Below are 22,470 nucleotides of genomic sequence, written 5' to 3' on the forward strand. Positions count from 1 at the left end.
TCCCTTCTTTGTAGAAGTGGTCCACAGCAGGGGTGATTGATAAGTTTGTGGCCTAAGGTAGAAGGAGGTGAATTATTAACTTTAAACTTTCTGCATTATCACTCAAAGAGTTGAACTAAACATGCATGTGACGAGAGCGCCATGGACCTCCAGGTGGTCCACAGCAGGGGCGATTGATAAGTTCGTGGCCTAAGTTAGAAGGGGATGAGTTATACAGCTCTTGTTACATGCATGTGCAGTTCAACTCTTTGAGTGAAAATGCAGCAAATTTGAAGTTAATAACTTATCTCCTTCTACCCTGGGCCACGAACTTATCAATCACCCCTGCTGTGGACCACTTCTGGAGGTCCAAGTCACCGACTTCCACAATGGAGGGATCCGTATGCTCCATGACCGCTGGACTAAGTGTGTAAATGTAGGAAAAATAAATGTGCTAAGTTTTCTAAAATTGACTCCTTCTACCTTGGGCCATCAACTTATCAATCACCCCTCGTATGGCTAGGGAACCTAAGGCTTTTGCACAGAGTACTGTGGAGCAGAGAGTGCGGTTGTAAATCTGACAGGAGCAAAGGATGTTGGGGATGATGAGGGTGCAGCACTGTGGGAGGGGTGTGGTACAGGTGGTAGAGGAGGAGTGCCAGGAGTGGAGAGCGTGGGGGGTGGTGGTGTGGGTGCAGACACACCCAGCCCTGAGACACCAGGCAAGGTAACTTGATTCCAAAGCACTGATTTATTAAGCATTCTGAATGTCCCTTTGGTGCTTCCCACTCCTTCCGTTCTCCCGTCTCCTTTTCCCAACCACGATTCCCCTCTCGCTGCCCCCTTCCCACTCTCAGTCCACAATAGAGACCCAAATCAGAATCAGGTTTATCATCACACACATTTGTCATGAAATTTGCCTTTTTTTGGCAACAGCAGTACGGTACAATAGATGAAATTACTGCAGTACTGTGCAAAAGACTTGGACACCCTAGCTATACATATATATAGGCTTCAGACTCCTGCACAGTACTGTGCATCGAGAATTATTTACAAAAATCATTCCTTCCAGCTTTTCTTTTGAGGTATACAACAGCTAAATTCAGCTCCATAGCTTACCGTAATTGGTTTTGTAGTCTCTTATGGGCTGTGAAGAAAGCAATATCATTTTCCCCAGCTATACCATCTGGGATTAATCTAGTTCTACCCAAAAAGGCTGTAAATTACCATTGAAGTTTTCAGGAACATTGAGGGAAATGCTTGGGTCACCACAGAGCATTTCACCGTTCATTGTACAGCACATAGCACATGAATAACGCTGTCAACGAGGAAACGACTTTTATGGAACCGTCAACGCACAAGAGATTCCGCAGACGCTGGAAATCTAGACTACCACACACAAAGTGCTGGTGGAACTCAGCAGGTCAGGCAGCATCAGTGGAGAGGAATAAATAGTTGATGTTTTGGGCTGAGGCCCCTCATCAGGAAGGGTCTCACAGCCCAAAATAACGACGACTTATTCCCCTCCAAGGATACTGCCTGACCTACTGAGTTCCTCCAGCATTTTGCCTATGGAACTGTGAATTCATTACCATAAACTGTTTGGAAAGGAAATGCTGCTGCTAGCATTATTGCACTTTTCTTGTGCATCCATTATTTTAATTGGAAAATGGAATATTTGTTCTTTTCCCCCCACAGAAATTGGATTTACCCAAACTCTAAAAGTATAGCTTAGAGTTGCATGGTAGTGTATCCCGTGATCACCGATCGGTGTTCAATTCCCGCCACTGTCTGTAAGGAGTTTGTACGTTCTCCCCGCGAGCGCGTGGGTTCTCTCCGGGTGCTCCAGTTTCCTCCCACATTCCAAAGGTGTAGGGATTAGTAAGGGTCAGTGAGTTGTGGGCCTGCTCTGTTGACCCTGGAAGAGTGTTGATATTCGCCACTTCGCCCAGCACATCCTCAGACTGTGTTGGTCATTGACAGGAAAACGAGACGTTTCCGTGTTTTGATATATACGTGACAAATCAAGCTGATCGCTAAAAGATTCTTTAACCTTTAAAAAGTTGTTAGGGAATTCAGAAGAGAAAGCCAGTGACTGAAATGCTCTTCTATTCTGCTTCTTCTTACTGATTTACCTTGTTCCGATGTAATGAGGTGATCTGTATGGATGGTATACAAGATAAGTTTTTCACTGAACCTGAGTATAATCCAATTACTGATCTATGTACTTACTTACTGATACAGTGTGGAGAAGCCCTTCTGGCCCTTCAAGCTGCACTGCTTTAGCAACCCCTGACAAACCCAACTAACCCTAAACTACTCACGGGACAATTTACAATGTCCAATTAACCTAGTCGGTAGCAGAGCACCTAGAGGAAACACAGGCATTCCATGGGGGGGTGGGGGCACGGGGCGGGTATGTACCATCTCCTTACAGAATTGAACTCCGAACTTTGCAACGCCCTGAGCTGCAGCAGCTGGACAGTCTTGTCGCTTTCTCTGATTTAACAAGTTTGTTTCCTGTTCCTTTTCAGCTCGGACACTCACCAGGAATTGGGTTGACAATGAGCCACAGATCTCAAGAGCGAGGAGGCACCCTCCCGGCTGGGTAGGTTACTGACCCGTTCCGAAGGCCAGCCTCGCGTGGCTTCATGCATGACCTCTGCCGAGTGTCAGCGCGACAAATGTGGGGCTGCGTGGGACGCAGGCGAGGGAAGACGTGATGGTGGTGGTGCTCAACCAGACGCCTGGAAGAGCCTCACTGCCTGCTGGTCTGCCGGATGTGAGCGAGGAGCCCTTGGAGAGGCTTCTGTTGTCCTTCAGAGTCGGTGTCTCTCAGGGCCCAGGAAGTCTTTGTACCTTTCTTGAGAGCAAATGGGACAAAACTGGTGCAAGTCCCACCTCTGATGACTCTGTAGGGCAGGGTCAAACATGAATGTTGCATTCTAGCTCTCTAGGTATGTAAGTCAGGACAATACAATATGGAGAGCAAGCTGCCCATCTGCATGTATCTGACGAACCCAAAGGAACTGCAGCGACCGATACAGTTTGGCACCAGCAGCGTCGCAGGAGCTGCCAGTCAACGTTGAACTCCACGTAGGACTGTCTTAGGAACTCCAGCTCCCGATTTTCACTCGAAGCCTTCCCCATGAGTGGGTACGGCCGCAAGGCAGCGGAGGTTTGGGATCAAAGTTTTCCTTCTCCGAGATGATGTCAGCCACGGCTGATAAGCCCCAACTGCCTGAAGTGACTGGTTTTAGTGCGCCAGTGACCCACCTTTGCCCCTTCTCCTGTCAGTAAAAACAGTTCCTCTGGGATTAGTAACTAAGCCACACATGAAAGCCAAGAGCTGAACTTGGTTGGCAGAGGCTGCTTCAGGCGACCCTAAAAACTTTTTCACCACATTGAGCATAGAGCATTGAACAAAGAACACAGAATAGAGAATGGAGAGGAAAGAACACAGAATACTACAGGCCCTTCAGCCCACAATGCTGTGCCGACCTTTTAACCTACTCTCAGATCAATCTCACCCTTCCCTCCATTTTTCTATCATCCTTGTGCCTATCTAAAAATTTTGGAAATGCCACGAATGTTTTTCCTTCTACCAGCATCCCTGGCAGGGTGTTCCACACACCCACTCACTCACTGTGTAAAAAAAACTTACCTTTGACACCACCCTCCCCAATACTTTCTTTCAAGCTTCTTAAAACTATCCCCCCCCCCTTGTATTAGCCATTTCTGCCCGAGTAAAAAGGTTCAGGCTTTCCACTCGAGCTCAGCCTCTTAATCTTGTACACCTCTGTCAACTCACCTCTCATCCTCCTTCACTCCAAGGAGAAAAGTCCTACCTCCCTCAACCTATCCTCATAAGACATGCTGTCTAGTCCAGGCAGCACCCTGGTAAACCTCCTCTGAAGCTTCAGCCCACTCTCCCATCAGTTCTCTCCAGATCCCCCCCCTCCCTCCGCCACTGACACACTGGGGGCAATTTACAGCACCGATATCTTACTGACTCACTCGAGTCAGGATGTCGGAGAGAACTGGAGGACCCGGGGAAACCCACGTGGTCATGGGAGAACCTGCAGACTCCACACAGACAACATCTGAGGTCAGAGTTGACCCTGGGTCTCTGGAGCCGTGAGGCTGCCGTTCTACCAGGCATGCCATCTTACCGATCCTAGCTTTCAGAATAACAATGGAACCTTTATACCCTTCCCTCTCTCCCGGCTTTGCAGGTGGGCAAGTTGTTCATTGAAACATAAAAAACCTACAGCACAATACAGGCCCTTCGGCCCACAAAGTTGTGCCGAACATGTCCCTAAATTAGAAACTACTAGGCTTACCTGTAGCCCTCTATTTTACTAAGCTCCATGAATCTATCTAGAAGACTCTTAAAAGACCCGATCGTATTCACCTCCACCACCGTCGCCGGCAGCCCATTCCACACACTCACCACTCTCTGAGTATAAAACTTAACCCTGACATCTTCTCTGTACCTACTGCCAAGCACTTTAAACCTGTGTCCTCTTGTGGCAACCATTTCAGCCCTGGGAAAAAGCCTCTGACTATCCACACGATCAATGCTTCGCATCATCTTATACACCTCTATCAGGTCACCTCTCGTCCTCCGTCGCTCCGAGTTCACTCAACCTATTCTCTTAAGGCATGCTCCCCAATCCAGGCAACATCCTTGTAAATCTCCTCTGCACCCTTTCTGTGGCTTCCACATCCTTCCTGTAGTGAGGCGACCAGAACTGAGCACAGTGCTCCAAGTGGGGTCTGACCAGGGTCCTATATAGCTGCATCTATATGCTATTTAGTTCCTTCCTTTGTGTCTGCAACAGTCCTTCTGGAAAGTTCCTCCTGAATCTGCATTCAAGCAGCACGTGTCAGATTTTAGCTTATTGCCTTGTCAGCTAGTGGTTTTGCCAATAATTTAAATGCCGTGACCTCCCTATCACCCTGCCACCAGTGAGTATAGATCCTCTCCCACTTACTTCAAAAAATCCCTGTTAACTGCAACCGTTCTCAGAGGGACCTTCCTCCCAGGGTGGAAAGGGCTAGTGCAAGAGGGTATAGTTTTAAGGTGATTGGAGGAAAGTTTGGGAGGATGTCCTTGACACAGCGAGTGGTGGGTGCAATGAACATGTTGCCAAGGGGTGGTGGTAGCGGAAGGTAGATTAGGGGCGTTTAAAAAAAAACCAAATAGGCACATAGATGAAAGGAAAATGGAGGGCTATGTGGGAGGGAGGATTCGAGTACAGGAGCAGGGAGGTACTACTGCAGTTGTACAAGGCCTTGGTGAGACCACACCTGGAGTATTGTGTGCAGTTTTGGTCCCCTAATCTGAGGAAAGACATTCTTGCCATAGAGGGAGTACAAAGAAGGTTCACCAGATTGATTCCTGGGTTGGCAGGACTTTCATATGAGGAAGGATTGGATCGAATAGGCTTATACTCGTTTGAATTTAGAAGATTGAGGGGGGATCTTATTGAAACGTATAACATTTTAAAGGAATTGGACAGGCTAGATGCAGGAAGATTGTTCCCGATGTTGGGGAAGTCCAGAACGAGGGGTCACAGTTTGAGGATAAAGGGGAAGCCTTTTAGGACCGAGATGAGGAAAAACTTCTTCACACAGAGAGTGGTGAATCTGTGGAATTCTCTGCCACAGGAAACAGTTGAGGCCAGTTCATTGGCTATATTTAAGAGGGAGTTAGATATGGCCCTTGTGGCTAAAGGGATCGGGGGTATGGAGGGAAGGCTGGTACAGGGTTCTGAGTTGGATGATCAGCCATGATCATACTGAATGGCGGTGCAGACTCGAAGGGCCGAATGACCTACTCCTGCACCTATTTTCTATGTTTCTATGTTAGATTGATTTCAGAGTAGGTTAAAAAGTCAGCACGACATAATGGGCCCAAGGACCTGAAATGTGCTGTAATGACACTGCAGGTAGAATTGCTGCCCCTTGGCACCAACCCTGGGCGCTGACTGTGTGGCTTTTGCCCGTTCTCCATGCAAACATGTGGGTTTCCCCTGGATGCTCAGGTTTCCTCCCACATCCCAAAGACTTGTGGGAGGGTGTTAATTAGTTGATTGACTGCCCCTAACCTGTTGAACCTAGAGGGACTGGGAAAGTCAGAATGAAATAGGATTAGTGCAGATTGGTGTCACTCTGTTTAAAGGTTCTCTTGACGGTTGGCATGGGTTTGTGGGCCGAGGGGCCCTGTGTCCCTGCTGTTGCTCTGTTCTTCCCTTCATCCCCAGCCTCCAGCCCACAGACCCAGCTGAAGTCCAACATTATCAGTCTACCAGTTTCCCACTCTATTCCTCAGCCCTCGATCCACCTGCTTGTGGAATCTGACTCTCCTCACAAGATGTCCTTGGCCTTTACTGCTGAACCAAATCGCAACTCTTTGAGAGTAACTCTGGTGTGGAGAGTTCTGAGGAGTTCCTGGTTTGAGAGTTGGTCTCTCTTTCGGCAAAGTTCCATTTGTCTCACCCCACCCAAGGCCCTGCCGAGCCTTTCAGTGTTATCAGGAGAACGGCTGCCTTCTCAAGACTAGTAGCCACACTTGTCTCTGCTGGAGTTGTTGCACTTAAACGATCCATTGATCTGCCTTCAGTTTCTAGTCCAAATTAAAGCTCAGCTTTGTTAATTGAGGAGCACATACCAAAGGTAAGCTGTCAGCAAAGATTGGCCCAGGGCCCAGTTTCAAGGCCAGAGGCAACTGACATACCCTAAGTAAACTGGTTTAAATCTTTGTCGATTTACAGCTTGCTGTAACTGAATCTCAGCTCATTACTTGTGGAGTTCTTCATGGGGAATCAACTGTTTATAATCCTCACGTATAATCTGATTATCTAGAAATGTCAGTTTGAATCCCACCACAACAGCGACAGAGTTTAAATTAACACACAAAATGCCAGAGGTCAGCAGATCAGACAGCATTTATGGAAGTGAATAAGCAGTCAACGGTTCAGACTGAGACCCTTCCTCAGGACTGGGAAGGAAGGGGGAAGATGCCAGAATAAAAAGATTGGGGGTGGCATGGAGGGGGAGGAGGATAGCTAGAAAGTGATAGGTGAAGCCAGGTGGGTAGGAAAAATGAAGGGCCGGAGAGGAAGTTGAAACTGTTTAGTCTGATAAATGTGGTGTCAAAAAGCTAGTATCAGTAAAGGGTTAGTAAGCATCAAACTAGCCAGGAAAATACTACTGGATGCTTGCTAAGAAGGAAGTCCTGATGAAGGGGCTAGGCCAAAATGTCGACTGTTCACTCCTTCGCATAGATGCTGCCTGGCCCGCTGAGTTCCTGGGTGTTGCCCTTACAAACTTTTTACTGGAGCCTGAGGACCTGTGTTACAGAAATAATTGGCTGATTAGATATTTGCATGAATGAGCGGGTGTACAGGTGTACCTAATAAAATGTAAAACTAAAACAGATGTTCTTCATTGGTTGAGGGTTTCACTTCCTCTTTGTTGGACAGATTAACACGATTTAGCCACAGTCATAATTGTTCCCTTTGAGGACCATGTTATGTAAGAAGCTGTTGTTCATTTGATAATGGTTCTGCTTTTGACCAATCGCCGACTAACATAAACCCCACCGTCACGTTCAACAACCGAGCGCTGGGTGAGGGATTGGAAGGAGAAAAATAATGAGTTAATTTTTGTGTGACACACACAAAATGCTGGAAGAACTCAGTAGGCCAGGCAGTACCCGCCAGCATTTTACGTTGGCCTGCTGAGTTCCGCCAGCATTTTGTGTATGTTGCTCGTAATTCCAGCAGAGTTTCTTGTCTTTGTAGTTCTTCTGTGAGCATCTGAGGAATTTTGTGTCTGCAACTATGAATGCATGAGATGGTGTGCATGCATGTACTTCTGCATGTGTGCATGTGAACACACATTGACTCATAGAGCACTACTGCCCCAAAACTGGCCCATCTGCCCATCTAGTCCAGGCCAAACTAATATTCTGCCACGTCCCACTGAGCTGCACCAGTCCTTTATGGTGATGAATGGGAAAATAATACAGGCCTCGCCTATGTTTGCAACATTCCACACATAACAAGGACTGAAGGTGCAGTGCTTTGCAATGAGCAACCATGGTCTCACTGTGTCAATAGAGGGATTGCAAGAGGTGAGTTTTTGCAAACAGAAACTGTTCTGGAGAGGATGTTACAATTGAGCAGGTGCCAAGCGAAGCCAGAAGCATGTGATATAATGGAAAGTTTGGGATTGGCACTGGCCAAATCCTTAAATCATTTTGTCTTGTGTTTCACCCTGCAGCGAGAAGACTTCTAAACCCAGCGGCAGGTCTATTTATGGTGAGTTTTGTCTCTTTCCTCCATCACCAGGTTGTCAGTGTGAATGCTTGAAGCTGAGAATCTCGAGGGGGGGTCTCGGGACCAGAGCAGGGGGTGGGCTGGGGTGAAAGGGAACGGGAGGGATGGTGGTAGTCGGCTGTGTCTTTGCAAGGTAGCTGGCTGGGCTTGGCATGGTTTTTTTTACATCGTGGCATCTCCTCGGGGCAAGTCATTTTTCTTTGCTTAGTGGTGGCGTAGTGCTTTCTGGCACCAGCACTGGAGGTTCAGTTCCCGCTCTACCTGTTCGGAGTTTGTACCCTTTCACCGTGACTGCGTGGGTTTCCCCCACGTTCCTAAGAGGTACGGGTTCGGGTTAGTGAGTAGTGGGGAGGCTACGTGGTGCTGGGAGCGTGTCGGCACCCTCAACACACCCTCGGACTGCGTTTTGTTATTGATGCAAGCAACGTTTTTTTTACTGTATGCTTCGATATTCACGTAACAAGGTCTTTAGAGGGCTAGCTTTATGTGTCACATACATCAAAGCACTGAAATGTACAGGCAAGTGTGTCGTTTGCGTCAGACCAAATTGATGAGGATTGCGCTGGGCAGCCTGCAATTGTCGCCATGCTTCCAGCACCAGCACAGCCTGCCCACAACTCACTAACCCTGACCAGTACCGCTTTGGACAGTGGGAGGAAACCAGAGCACCCAGAGGAAATGCACAGGGTCACCGAGAGGACATCCAAACTCCATACAGGCAGTGGTAGGAATTGAACCCTGATCAGTAATCAGTAACTGCTGTGCTACCACACCATGCTTTAATCTTTGTGCGTTTGGCCACCAGCTGCTCGGACAGTCCATATTGTGCTTCTGCACGGTGACTGTTGGATTTTGTACAGTTGTGATCTTGCACGGTGCCTCGTTTTATTTTTTGCATTTCTCTCAGCTTCTCTTTGCACATTCGCCTATGTGTTTTGTATGGTTGACAAGTATATTGTCCAAGCATATCAACAGAATAACTTTGTGCATTCAACAACCACTGATGACGTGCCTTCAGAGTAAGTTGTTTTTCTGCTAAACTGCATCAGGCGAAAGCCAGCCTTAACCATGCGCCCTGCGGGGGTAAGTCTTCTGGTTCAGCTGGACCTTGATGCAGGGCTGAGGTCAGGATGAACCGTACGCACACACACAACTGTGTACCGTCAAAGTGTAAGAGTGAAATACTGAACTTCAAACAGAGGGAACCACAAGTTTTGCAAAGAGTGAAAAGCATATTAAAATAATTCCAAGGTAGAAGCGAAAATAAGAACCACTTGCATCTCGTACGAAGCTATTGGCGGAAACTGTTTTTCATTTGGTAAAAAGAAGAAGTATAAATTATTTTCACCTTGTCGTCGGTGCCAAAGATGTTTTTGTAGGTGGTGGTGATGTAATTGATGGGGGGGTGATGTCATTTGGAGCAGCAGACATAATTACAGGTGGTGATGATGTCATTGCAGCAATTATGTCACTGTGGTGGTGATGATGTCACATAGTGTTACCATGATGTCATTGCTGGTGGCTATGAAACAATGGTGAATGTTCTCAACATTGATATACAGAGCGACCTGGGGGTCCAAGTCCATTACTCCCAGAAATCAGTAACACAAGTAGATATGGTGGCAAAGATGTGTACTGCATGCCAGGCTTTTATCACTCGCGGCATTGACAATACGAGTCAGGAAGGAATTTTGCAGCTCGATGAAACTTTGGGGTATTCTGTGTAGTTCTGGTCACCCCCATTACAGGAAGGGTGTGGAGGATTACAGAGGCTGCCAAAGACATTCAACAGAATTCTGCCTGGATTAAAGAGCTTAGACTCACGTGGGTTGTGTTCTCTGGAACAGCAGAGGATGAGGGGATATCCGGAAAGTGGTTTGTAAAACTATGAGAGTCGCAGGTAGACAATATTTTCTTCCAGGCTAGAAATATCAAGTATCAGGTAGATAGGGTCGTATAAAAAGTTCAGAGGCAGAGAGGGTCATGTAGGAAACTCACAGGCAGATAGGGTCGTATAGAAAGCTCACAGGTAGAGAAGGTCATGTAGAAAACACAGGTAGAGAAGGTCATGTAGAAAACACAGGTAGAGAGGGTCACATAGAAAACTCACAGGTAGAGAGGGTCGTATAGAAAACTCACAGGTAGAGAGGGTCGTATAGAAAACTCACGGGCAGATAGGGTCGTATAGAAAGCTCACGGGTAGAGAGGGTCATGTAGAAAACTCACAGGTAGATAAGGTCATATAGAAATCTCGGGCAGATAGGGTCGTATAGAAAGCTCAGGAGCAGATAGGGTCGTATAGAAAGCTCGCGGGCAGATAGGGTCGTATAGAAAGCTCAGGAGCAGATAGGGTCGTATAGAAAGCTCACGGGCAGATAGGGTCGTATAGAAAGCTCACGGGTAGATAGGGTCGTATAGAAAGCTCAGGAGCAGATAGGGTCGTATAGAAAGCTCATGGGCAGATAGGGTCGTATAGAAAGCTCAGGAGCAGATAGGGTCGTATAGAAAGCTCACGGGCAGATAAGGTCGTATAGAAATCTCGGGCAAATAGGGTCATATAGAAAGCTCATGGGCAGATAGGGTCGTATAGAAAGCTCACGGGTAGATAGGGTTGTATAGAAAGCTCAGGAGCAGATAGGGTCGTATAGAAAGCTCACGGGCAGATAGGGTCGTATAGAAAGCTTAGGAGCAGATAGGGTCGTATAGAAATCTCAGGCAGATAGGGTCGTATAGAAAGCTCACGGGCAGATAGGGTCGTATAGAAAGCTCACGGGCAGATAAGGTCGTATAGAAAGCTCACACATAGATAGAGTTGTACAGGCACATTGGCCTTCATAAATCAAAGTATTGAGTACAGGAGCTGGGAAGTTATGTTGAAGTTGCGTGAGACGTTGGTGAGGCCTAATTTGTGTGCAGTTCTGATGACCTACCTACAGGAAAGGTATCAATATAATTGGAAGAGTGCAGAGAAGATTTACAAGAATGATGCCAGGATTCGAGGATCTGAGTTACAGGGAAAGGTTGGAAAGGTTAGGACTTTATTCTGTGGACTGTACGAGAATGAAGGGAGATTTGATAGAGGTACACACAATTATGAGGGGTATGGGTAGTGTACATTCTCCCCATGACCTAGTGGGCTTCCTCCCACATTCCAAAGACGTACGGGTTAGGGTCGGCAAATTGTGGGCAGGCTGGAAGCATGGCCACACTTGCAGGCTGCCCCCAGCACAATCCTCGCCGATCTGACACACACAACACACTCCACTGTACGTTTCGGTGCACATGTGACAAACAAAGCCCTTTATTGTCGCACGCACCAAGGTACGTTATGTAAGAACGCTGAGGTAATGCAGAAGGAGGGAAAAAAAGCAGAATGCAGAATGTAGTGTCACAGTTACAGAGAAGATGCAAAGCAGGCAGACAAATAAAGTGCAAGGGTCATATCGAGGTAGACTGGGATATCAAGATTTCCTCTTTGGTTCATGAGAAGTCCGTTCCAGAGTTTTATGACCACAGGCTTGAGCCTGGTGGTGCCTGTTGACTTTGGGCCTGATGGAAGTGGGGAGAAGGGAAAACGTCCGTGGGGAGGAGGGGTTCTTGATTGCATTGGCTGCTTTCCCGAGGTGGGAGGGAGTCTAGAGGGAGTGAGTGAACAGGAGGCTGGTCTGTCTGATGGACTGGACTGCGTCCACAACTCTCTGCAGTTTCCTGCAGTCACATGCAGAGCATGTGATGTGTCTGGATTGGATGCTTTCAGTGGTGTATTCGTAAAAATCCTTGAGCAGCCACAGGGACATGTCGAATTTAAGATCATAAGAACATCAGACCAAAAGATATAGGAGCAGAATTAGGCCATTTGGCCCATTGAGTCTGCTCACCACTTCATCATGGCTGATCCAATTTCCCTCTCAAACCCAATTTCCTGCCTTCTCTCCATATCCCATCATGCCCTGACCAATCAAGAATCCATCAATCTCCGCTTTAAATATACATAAAGACTTGGTCTCCACAGCTGCCTGTGGTAAAGAATTCCACAGATTCACCACTCGCTGGCTAAAGAAATTCCTCCTCATCTCCATTCTAGAAGGACACCCCTCTATTCTGAGGCTGTGACCTCTGGTCTTAGACTCTCCCACCATAGGAAACTTCCTCTCCAGATCCACTCTATCAAGGCCTTTCACCATTCGATAGATTTCAATGTGGTCACCCCTCATTCTTTCGAATTCTAGTGAACACAGGCCCAGAACCATTCAATCCTGGAATCATTTCCATGAACCTCCTTTGAGCCCTCTCCAGTTTCAGCACATCCTTTCTAAAATAAGGGGACCAACAGGGCTCTCAGTACTCCAAGTGAGGCCTCACCAGTGCTTTATAAAGTTTTCTTAGCCTTCTGAAGAAGAGGCATTGTGTCAAGCACAAAATGCTATAGGAATTCGATAGGTCAGGCAGCATCTATGCAAAGGAAAGTCAATGTTTCAAGCTCAGGCCCTTCATCAGGACTGACCTTGAGACCTTGAAGGATGGCAGTCAGAAATAGTTCTGTGTAAGGTTTCACAAACAAGAGAAAATCTGCAGATGCTGGAAATCTGAGCAACACACACAAAAATCCTAGAGGAACTCATCAAGCCGGGCAGCATCTATAGGAAAAAAGCACAGTTGACATTTAAGGCCAAAACCCTTTGATAGGACTGGAGGAAAAAAGATGAGGAGTAGGTTTAAAAGGTGGGGGGAGGGGAGAGAGGCATACAAGGTGATGGGTGAAACTGGGAGGGGGAGAGATGATATAAAGAGCTGGGAAGTTGATTGGTGAGAGGGATACAGGGCTGGAAAGGGGGAGTTTGATAGAAGAGGACAGAAGGCCATGGAAGAAAAAAAAGGTGGGGGGGGGGGCGGTAGCACCAGAGGGAGGTGATGCTCCATCCACCAAAGGAAGTGGGATCTCCCAGTGGCCACACATTTTAATTCCATTTCCCATTCCCATTCTGATCTGTCCATCCATGGCCTCCTCTACTGTAGCAATGAGGCCACACTCAGGTTGGAGGAACAAAACCTTATATTCCGTCTGGGTAGCCTCCCACCTTATGGCATGAACACCGATTTCTCAAATTTCTGGTAATGCCCCTTCCCTCTTCACCAGTCCCCATTCCCTTTTTCCCTCTCTTACCTTATCTCCTTGCCCACCCATCACCTCCCTCTCATACTCCATCCCCACTTTTCTTTCTTCCATGGCTTCTGTCCTCTCCTATCAGACTCCCCCCTTCTCCAGCCCTGTATCTCCTTCATCAATCATCTTCCCAGCTCTTTACTTCATTCCCCCCACCACCTTCCTGGTTTCACCCCCACATCTTTTAAATCTACTCCTCACCTTTCTTTCTCCAGACCTGCCGAAGGGTCTCCGCCCAAAATGTCGACTGTACTTTTTTTTCCACAGATGCTGCCTGGCCTGCTGAGTTCCTCCGGCATTTTGTGTGTGTTGCCTGTGTAAAATTTTGTTGGTCTTCCCTAAGAGGAAAGTGTCCAGGACGAGGACTACATGCCTGACAGGGAAGGTACTCACAGGGTTAATCTCTGACTTGAGTCCTGCCCAGAAATTTAAAAAAAAATTATAAAGTAAGAGGTGGTGAAATCATTCACCTGATATCTACTGAGGCGCTTCCTATTAGTGGCAGAGCACAACCTCTCTGCTTGCGAGAAAAGGTATCTCAAATTAAAGGACTGCTGTGAGAGGAGACTACCCAGGTCAGTAACACTCCATTCCTCATCAGGAAAGGATTAAAGTCTGTGTTTGGGAGACGAGAGTTTTATGAAACTGCTGAAAGCAGTTACACCTTGCTCAAAACTTTGGACTGTTCGGTATATTAGGGTGGGGTTGGGTTCAGCCTGGTAGTTGCATGAGTTTATTCCTGCTTGCTGTGAGTCAAGAAGATCCAGTCCTTTATCCTGGCTGATTCCCTGCAAACCCCATTGCCAGCAGAGAGGGAGGGTCGCGGTGACACCTGGGCAGGCCGGAGCTCTCAGTTTCCTTCACTGAACACTGCCCCTTTTGGGGAGAGGTGGGTGAGGTAGAATCAGGTCCTGCTGGATTCAGGTTTCCTGATTGGAGAGGGCGCACCAGAAAACACACATTCACGCGGAGAGACATACACATAAAACACACGCACACTCTGAAGTGCCTAAAGCAGGGGTCCAACCAAGTTCCTCTCGGTGAACGGTCGGGGTCCACTGCAGAATAAAAGTTGTGAACCCCTGGACTAAACAGATATGCAGTAAGGCCCACTCACAGACCATTCTAAAACCATACGCAAGTGTGCCCGTGTCCATGCAGTGCACGTGACACACTAAACAACCGGTGCCTGGGAGAAGCCTGTGCTTTCCTTGGGTGCGACGCTGAATGGTTAAGACACTACTCTAACAGGTTCTCATCTTCTGATCCTGAGACCTAAGCCCACGTCTCACCATGGCAGCTGGCAAATTCGAATCCAATTGAATATAACTGGAGTTTAAGCAGCGCCGGTTTCGGTGATGGTGACCGTGAAACTGTGAAATTGTCACGAAGACCCAACTGGTCGACTGATCTCCCATAAGAGAGTGACTGTGATCCCCCCTTTTATGAAGCTTGGCCTGTATGCACATGACTCCAGGACCACCAAAGTGGAGTTGTTGCCATTCATCGTAAACACTGCAGACTTTAAAATCAATAAATACCTGGGGAAAAGCACAGGGAGCATAGAACGTAGAATGTAGAACATTACAGCACAATACAGGCCCTTCAGCCCACAATGTTATGCTGACCTCTTAACCTACTCCAAGATCAATCTAACCCTTGCCTTCTGTATAGTCCTCTACTTTTCTATCATCCACCTGCCCACAGAAGAGTAACACACACAAAACTCTGGAGAAACTCAACAGGTTAGGCAGCGTCTATGGAAAGGAATTTTTCAGGCCAAGACCCTTCATCAGGACTCTAGGATTGTACCTATGTGAGAATTTCTTAAATGTCCCCGAATGTATCTGCCTCTAGCACCACCCCTGGTAGCGTGTCCCATGCACCAAATACTGTCTGCGTAAAAATAAATCTTACCTATGACATTCCCCATCACGATCATGCTCAAAGATAGATCAGGCACGAGGGGCTGAATGGCCTACTCCTGCTCCCATTTTCTTGTGTTTATAATTGTTATTGACATAGGAAGCAGAAAAATGTCACAATAATTTTTTGGAGGCTCCTGTATTCGGGACTAAGGTACACAACTTTTATCAGGAACTGATTATGGGTCTTGTTGATGGTTTATTCCTCTCCATAGATGCTGCTTGACCTATCGAATACCTATCACCTTTTACCAGCATTTGCAGAATCTCTTGTGCTTATGGTTCACAAATCTGATGGATTGAAGGGAAGTAGCTGTTCCTGAACCTGGTGGTGTGGGACTTCTGGCTTCTGTACCTCCTGTGTTACGATTGTAGTGAGAAGAGGGTGTGAGGGGTTCGTTGATCATAGATGCCAGCTTCCTGACGCAGCGCCTCCTGTAGACGCTGCCAATGGTGGAGCTGCGGTGGAGGCCAAGTCCACGTGCATATTTAAGGCAGAGGTTGATCGTTTCCTAATTGGTCAGGGCATCAAATGATATGGCGAGAAGGCAGGTGTATGGCGTCGAATGGGATCCGGGGTCAGCCATGATGGAATGGCGGAGCAGGCTCGATGGGCTGAATGGCCTAATTCTGCTCCTATGTCTTATGGTGATGGACCAGGCTGTGTCCACCTCTCTCTCAGAGGAGCAGAATGCTATTCCCATGTCTGCACTTGTTTCCAGGAGCCACCTCTTCCTCGATATCTTGGCTCCTGATCTGATTAGTGCTCCAAAGCCCCCCACCTCTCTGTACCAGCTTTGGGCAGGGGGAGGTGACAGAGAAGCAGAGATGGTGTTTCTTCACGAACCTGGCTCTCGTGGTCTGGTTGGGTAACCCCCACGGCCCCATCTGAGGCCAGAAACCCAACAGAAAAGAAAACTTGCACAGTAGTTGGCACAATCACTTTACTGAGCAATCAGGGTTCAATTCCCACTGCTGACTGTAAGGAGTCTGCCCATTCTTCCCACGATCACAAGGGTTTCTTCCTGGTGATCTGGTTTCCTCCCACATTCTAAAGGCGTACGGTACGGGTTAGGGTTAGTGAGCTATGGGCATGTTACACTGGCGCTGGAAGCATGACGGGACTTGCGGGCTGCCCCCAGCACATTGTCACTGATTTGATTTGACCCAAGTGACGCAGCTCACTGTATGTTTTGATATGTTGAAGTCTGAAGCTCATCTTTCATCCTATATCTATTTGTGGCCAAATAAACTTGTCTCTTGGCATCTGTAAGGTTCTTCCTTGCAGAAGGGGGTGATGGGCAGATGGAGGAGGGGGAGAGAGGGGCTATTGCCATAGAGGCTGGGAGGTTTTGCAAAGGGCAGCAGATGCTGGGATCTGAGGGGACGGGGGGTGGAGAATAGAATCGGGGAGGGCAGGTGGGAACAGGAGGTGAGGGGTGCCAGAGGGAGGAGATTGTCGGGTGATGGGCGAACGGAGGGGGTGATGGGCAGATACAGAGTGAGGGGACCCATGTGGATCAAGAGCAAGACGAGACACTCCTCTCCTGCCGGCTCTAGAAATCACTTGGAAGTCTGGAATCCGAGGCCTGATGACTTGAGCCCTGAGGCCACTGTGAGTTCAACAGGGGAAGTCAAAGCCCGAAACGTCTGCGATTCTGCGAGTGCCACTCTGAAGGGTGGAGGCGTCCTGTCCTGTGCTTGGAGAACCGTGTGCGTGGGAGGGAGGGAGGGGGCTTATTTTGCTATTGTTGTTTTGTGCTCTTGTCGAGGATTGTAGTCATGTTATGTTGGCACCAAAATGCATGGCAACACTTGCACATCCTTGGGTTGTGTTGGTAGTTAACGCAAATGACTGCGTTTCACTGTATGTTTCAATATACACTCGAGTTTTTAAAAAAAAATGTCTGAATCTGTTATCAGGAAGTGAGAGCAGCAGTTCTGATTTATATATATATATAAATAAAAAAAACATTTATTTATTTATCTATCTATCTATTTATTTATTTATTTAAATACAGAGCAGAATAGATCCTTCGCGCCACGACATCCAACAATTCCCCCAGTTTAACCCTAGCCTAATCACAGGACAATTTACATTGACCAATTAACCTACCAACTGGTATGTCTTCGGACTGTGGGAGGAAACCAGAGCACCCGGAGGAAACCCTCATGGTCACGGGGAGAACGTACAAACTCCTTGCAGGCAGTGGTGGGATTTGAACCTGGGTACTCCAAAGCATTGTGCTAACCACTGCGCTTATCGTGTCACCCTGCTGAAGGGTCTTGGCCTGAAATGTCAATTGTTTATTCCTCTCCATAGATGCCCCCTGACCTGCTGAGTTCCTCCAGCGTTTTGTATGTAATACTCTGGATTTCCAGCATCTACAGAATCTCTTGTGTTTATGATCTTCTGCCTGGCTGTTCTACAACCTGGCATCACGGACGGTGAATTCTCCAAACTCCAGTAGCTGTTAGCTAGAGAGATTAGGCAATGTCACAAAAGACAAAGGGAAGGGTCTCGGCCCGAAACGTTGACTGTACCTCTTTCTATAGATGCTGCCTGGCCTGCTGCGTTCACCAGCATCTTTTGTGTGTGTTGCTTGAATTTCCAGCATCTGCAGACTTCTTTGTGTTTGCGTTGAACTCAGAGATGTTCCTGTGATAACTGACCCTGCCCTTGCCAGAGAGGGAGGACTCAAGACGGTCCGGTTTTGCAACTTTGACACTGGAATTTGCACAACTCCCCTTGACGTATCCGATGTAGTTTCTGCTGTGATTTACTCTGCACTGTCACAGGGTGAAGACTTTAGAGAGGTGGGGGGGTTGGGGGCAGATTGAAGGAAGCCTGAGATACTTGCTGCACAGTGTCTGGTGTGCGGACTGAACAGAAAACGGCAGGATTAGCCGCAATGAGGCTCTGCCTCACCTGTAGTTGCAACAGCCACTCCCTTTCCAAGAATCTGTTGATATTTCGCTCACCAGGACTTTTACTCACTACTTTCCTTTTGATTTGCAGAGCAGAGGAAGAAATATTCCAACACCAACTTCATAATGGACGATCAGTCCCAGTACCACGTGAATGTAAGTCACCGGCCTCTTCACTGTCAACTTCACCCCGAAACTGAGCCGAACAGAAAGTTCTCTTTTTAAAATCTGGGTATCGTTGACCATATTTCCCTGTGACATATACAGAAAATATAATTGCTGCATGTCTCCCTCCACCTTCGCAGCACAGTACTGCATAGGAGCAGGCCCACTACGCAGGTGCTGAACACAATGCCAAATCTCTTCTGCCTGCGTGTGATCCACCTAAAATCCATTCCCTGCCTATTCACCTATCTGTCTAAAGACCGCTACTGTATCTGCTTCCAGCAAGACCCCTGGCAGCCCGTACGGGACACTCACCACTCCCTGTGTTTAAAAAAAAAACTTGCCAAACCTCCCCCCCCTACCACCGCCACATCTCCTTCGAAAGTTCTCTTTCTCACCCCCATATCTCCTTCTCACCTTCACTACATGCCCTCTAGTATCAGATAAAACATACTGGCTGTCTATCCTAACTAAGGCCCCTCATAATCTTATATAATCTCTATTATGTCTCCTCTTAGCTTCTGGCGCTCTAGGTAAAACAACCCACGTTTGTCTAACCTCTCCTCACAGAACATGTCCTTTTATCCAGGCAACATCATGGCCTCCCTGCCTTTGAGAACATCTTCAAAAGGCAGTGCCTTTAATTTTTCAGGACCCTCATCATCCAGGACGTGCCCTCTTCTCATTGCTACCATCAGGGAGGAGGTACAGGAGCCTGAAGGCACACGCTCAGCAATTCAGGAAGAATTTCTTCCCCTCTTCTATCAGATCTCTGAACAGTCCTTGAACCCGTGAACATCATCTCACTATTCCTCTTTTATACTGTTTTCTTATTTATTTCCATTGTAGCTTCATGCCTTGCACTGTCCTCCTGCCAGAAAACAACGAATTTCACAACGTATGTCAGTGAGATAATAAACTTGATTCTAATTCTGAACCACTTCTGTACCCTCTCCAAAGTCTCCACATCCTTCCTGTAATGGGGCGACGAGAACTACTTTAACTGTGGCTAACCAATGTTTTGATTACCATTAATTCAATACGCCCACTTATTTTGTCTGCACTGTTCACGTTTCTGCCCTGAACAGTACACCCTTTATCTCAACATCGGCCCGATAGTCTCCTCTCCTCACTACCCCAACGTCTCTCACTTGGACCTTATTTCTCTTACTGCTGACAGCATCTGACCACCTTTCCCCTGGGTCCTGGCGAGGAGACCCAGACTGTGGAGGAGTCCATTAAGAAGCTGAAGAGCTTAGACAGCAAAGGAAGGATCTGGACACAGGAAATGTTGCTGCAAGTCAACACCTCGGCCGTCAGTCTGGTGGACATTGAGTCCAAGGTAGGCTGCCTTGGTCCACGGTGGGGAAAGAGACCTGACCTTTGCTGATCTGTGTAGCCTTACTGGTTGGATCAGTTCCAACGAGGTAGCCGTGGAGTTGGTCCAATTGACAAGGACGTAGTGGCCATTGGGTATGGGACGAGGTGGGGTTTATAGCTGACCATCACCGATTCATCACCAAACCATTTTTCCACTGCATTGCAGCCAGTGCAAGGTTCATCACTCACCCTTGTCTGTGAGGAACTTGTACGTTCTCCCTGTGAACGCATGGGTTTTCTCCGAGTGCACCGGTTTCCTCACACATTCCAGAGACGTACTACAGATTAGTAAGTTGTGAGCATGCTACATTGGTCCATGAATCATGTGGGCTGCCCCCAACGCACCCTTGGAGTGAGCAAGTCGTTGATGTAAATAGCACATTTTCCCGTATGTCTTGATGTACAGGTGACAAAGAAAGATACTCTTTCATCTCAAGATGTAGGGATAGATCAGTCCTGTTCCTCCTTTAGCCTAAGGAACATTTTGCTGTGTGGGCCCCAGAGCCTTGAACTTCCTTCATATCCAAGCAGGTATAAACCTACACTGGTGATTCAGGTGAGACTTGTTACAAGGAAGGTTATAAAGGCAAAACCAGGTCTGCTGAAGCTGCTTGATGAAGATAAACAACAGAATTATTGGGGTTTGTGACACATTGTACACTGTACTCAATAACTGTACCCACTGGGATTTCATTCAAGTGTCGCCTACCCTTGTGGTCCTTCATGTTTCGATGCACGTGTGACAAATAAAGCTCATCTTTATTTCTGATTGGGTTTGGTTTAGGATGAGCTGGAGACCTACCCTCTGATGGCTATTGAACATTGTGACTCTCTGCTGAACAGCTGGCGATACAATTCCATTCTCATCCTGGTCTGCAAGGAGGCTGACCAAGCCAAACCCGACATCCACTTCTTCCAGTGTTCTGAGGTTGGGGTGAGTATGAGTGCCTTGATCAGGAAGGACTGCCCACATTTCTCTCTTAGGGGGTGGATGGAGGAGGGTGGGATGGGTGATTCTAGATGAGTCGTCCTTTTCATCACACCACGTGGCCAAGTGGTTAAGGCGTTCGTCTAGTGATCTGAAGGTCGCTAGTTTGAGCCTCAGCTGTGGCAGCGTGTTTGTGTCCTTGAGCAAGGCACTTAACCACACATTGCTCTAGTGTCTGTGTGAGGAGTGGCGCCCCACACAGACTTCCAATCTGCGCCTTGTAAGGCATGAAAATGCCCGACTCAGGTCTCTCATGGTCTGAGTCGATGTTCCCTCCCTCCCATAATGGTGAACAAGCCTGATACTTTATAAGGCATTTGGAGTATTGTGAGCAGTTTTGGGCTCCTTATCTAAGGAAGGTTGTGCTGGGATTGGAGAGTGTCAAGAGAAGATTCATGAGAATTATCCCGGGAATGAATGATTTCGCATATGAGGACCATTTGATAACTCAGGGCCTGTACTCATTGGAGTTTAGAAGAATGAGGGGGGATCTCATTGCAATGTACCGAACATTGAAAGGGCCAGATAGAGTGGATGTGCAGAGGATGTTTCCAATAGTGGAACAGCCTAGGACCAGAGGGCACAGAGTCAGAATAGAAGGACATCCCTTTAGACTACTGATTAGGAGGATTTTTTTTTGTTGCTAGAGAGTGGTAAGTATTGCAACAGATTGCTGTGGAGGTCAAGTCATTGGGTGTATTTACTGTGGAGGTTGATAGGCTCTTGACTAGCTAGGGTGACAATGGTTATGGGGAGAAGGTAGGGAAAGGAGGGTCGAGAGGGAAAATAAATCTGCTACGATCAATTCGTGGAGCATACTTGATGGGCTGAATGGCCCAATACTGTTCCTGTATTTTATAGTTCTTCCAGTGTTGTCCATCACAAGTAGATAATCCTCTTTTTCTGGAGATTCTGAGCTCATGTCCCACCTAGAGATGTGAGTGCCAGAATTTACAGTGGTGCTAGAAAGTTTGTGAATCCTGTAGAAGTTTCTCTATTTCTGCATAAGTATGACCTAAAATGTGAACAGATCTTCATGCAAGTCCTAAAGCTAGATAAAGAGTATCCAATTAAATAAACAACACAAAAACATTATACTTGTTCATTTATTTATTGAGAAAAATGATTCAATATGACATGTATTTGTTGGCAAAAAGTATGTGAACCTCTGGGGTAATGCCTTCTACAAAAGCTATTTGGAGTCAGGTGTTCCATCAATGAGATGAAATTGTTGGTGTGGGTTGTAGAGCTGCCCTGCCCTATAAAAAAGACACACAAAGTCAGGTTACTGACAGAGCCTGCTCTTCTCAAGAAATATCTGTTTATGTGCACCATGCCTTGATCAAAACAACTTTCAGAGGACCTTAGAAGAAGAATTGTAGAGATGTATGAAGTTGGAAAAGGCTACAAAAGCATTTCCTGTCATGGTCCGGATTGGGGTCCCTTTAAATTTACTTTGTTTATGTTACGATCCAGACCGTTGACTCCCTATTTCCCTTTGGTTCCCTGTTTTCCCATGTCCCTTGGCCTTGGTGATTGGAGGCAATTAACTCTCGGCTGAACCGGTAGTTTATAGTCTCCGGCTTTCAGCCA

General features: G+C 47.2%; 1 protein-coding gene across 4 annotated transcripts in view; it reads left to right on the forward strand.

Moving 5' to 3' along the window:
• Nucleotides 1–22,470, forward strand: part of LOC140204938 (epidermal growth factor receptor kinase substrate 8-like protein 1) — a 117,043-nt gene that overhangs the window by 54,032 nt on the left and 40,541 nt on the right. For 3 of the 4 annotated variants that reach the window (XM_072271921.1, XM_072271920.1, XM_072271922.1), the window contains exons 2-6: nt 2,514–2,587; nt 8,272–8,309; nt 18,436–18,500; nt 19,690–19,851; nt 20,674–20,823. In XM_072271921.1, the coding sequence (XP_072128022.1) occupies nt 2,544–2,587; nt 8,272–8,309; nt 18,436–18,500; nt 19,690–19,851; nt 20,674–20,823 (459 nt within the window). In that variant the 5' untranslated portion in view covers nt 2,514–2,543. Of the gene's footprint in view, nt 1–2,513; nt 2,588–8,271; nt 8,310–13,989; nt 14,067–18,435; nt 18,501–19,689; nt 19,852–20,673; nt 20,824–22,470 lie in introns of those variants that run through there. The other variant, XM_072271923.1, reaches the window with a different exon arrangement.

The sequence above is a fragment of the Mobula birostris genome, chromosome 11 (genome assembly GCF_030028105.1).
Source record: "Mobula birostris isolate sMobBir1 chromosome 11, sMobBir1.hap1, whole genome shotgun sequence".
NCBI lineage: Eukaryota > Metazoa > Chordata > Chondrichthyes > Myliobatiformes > Myliobatidae > Mobula > Mobula birostris.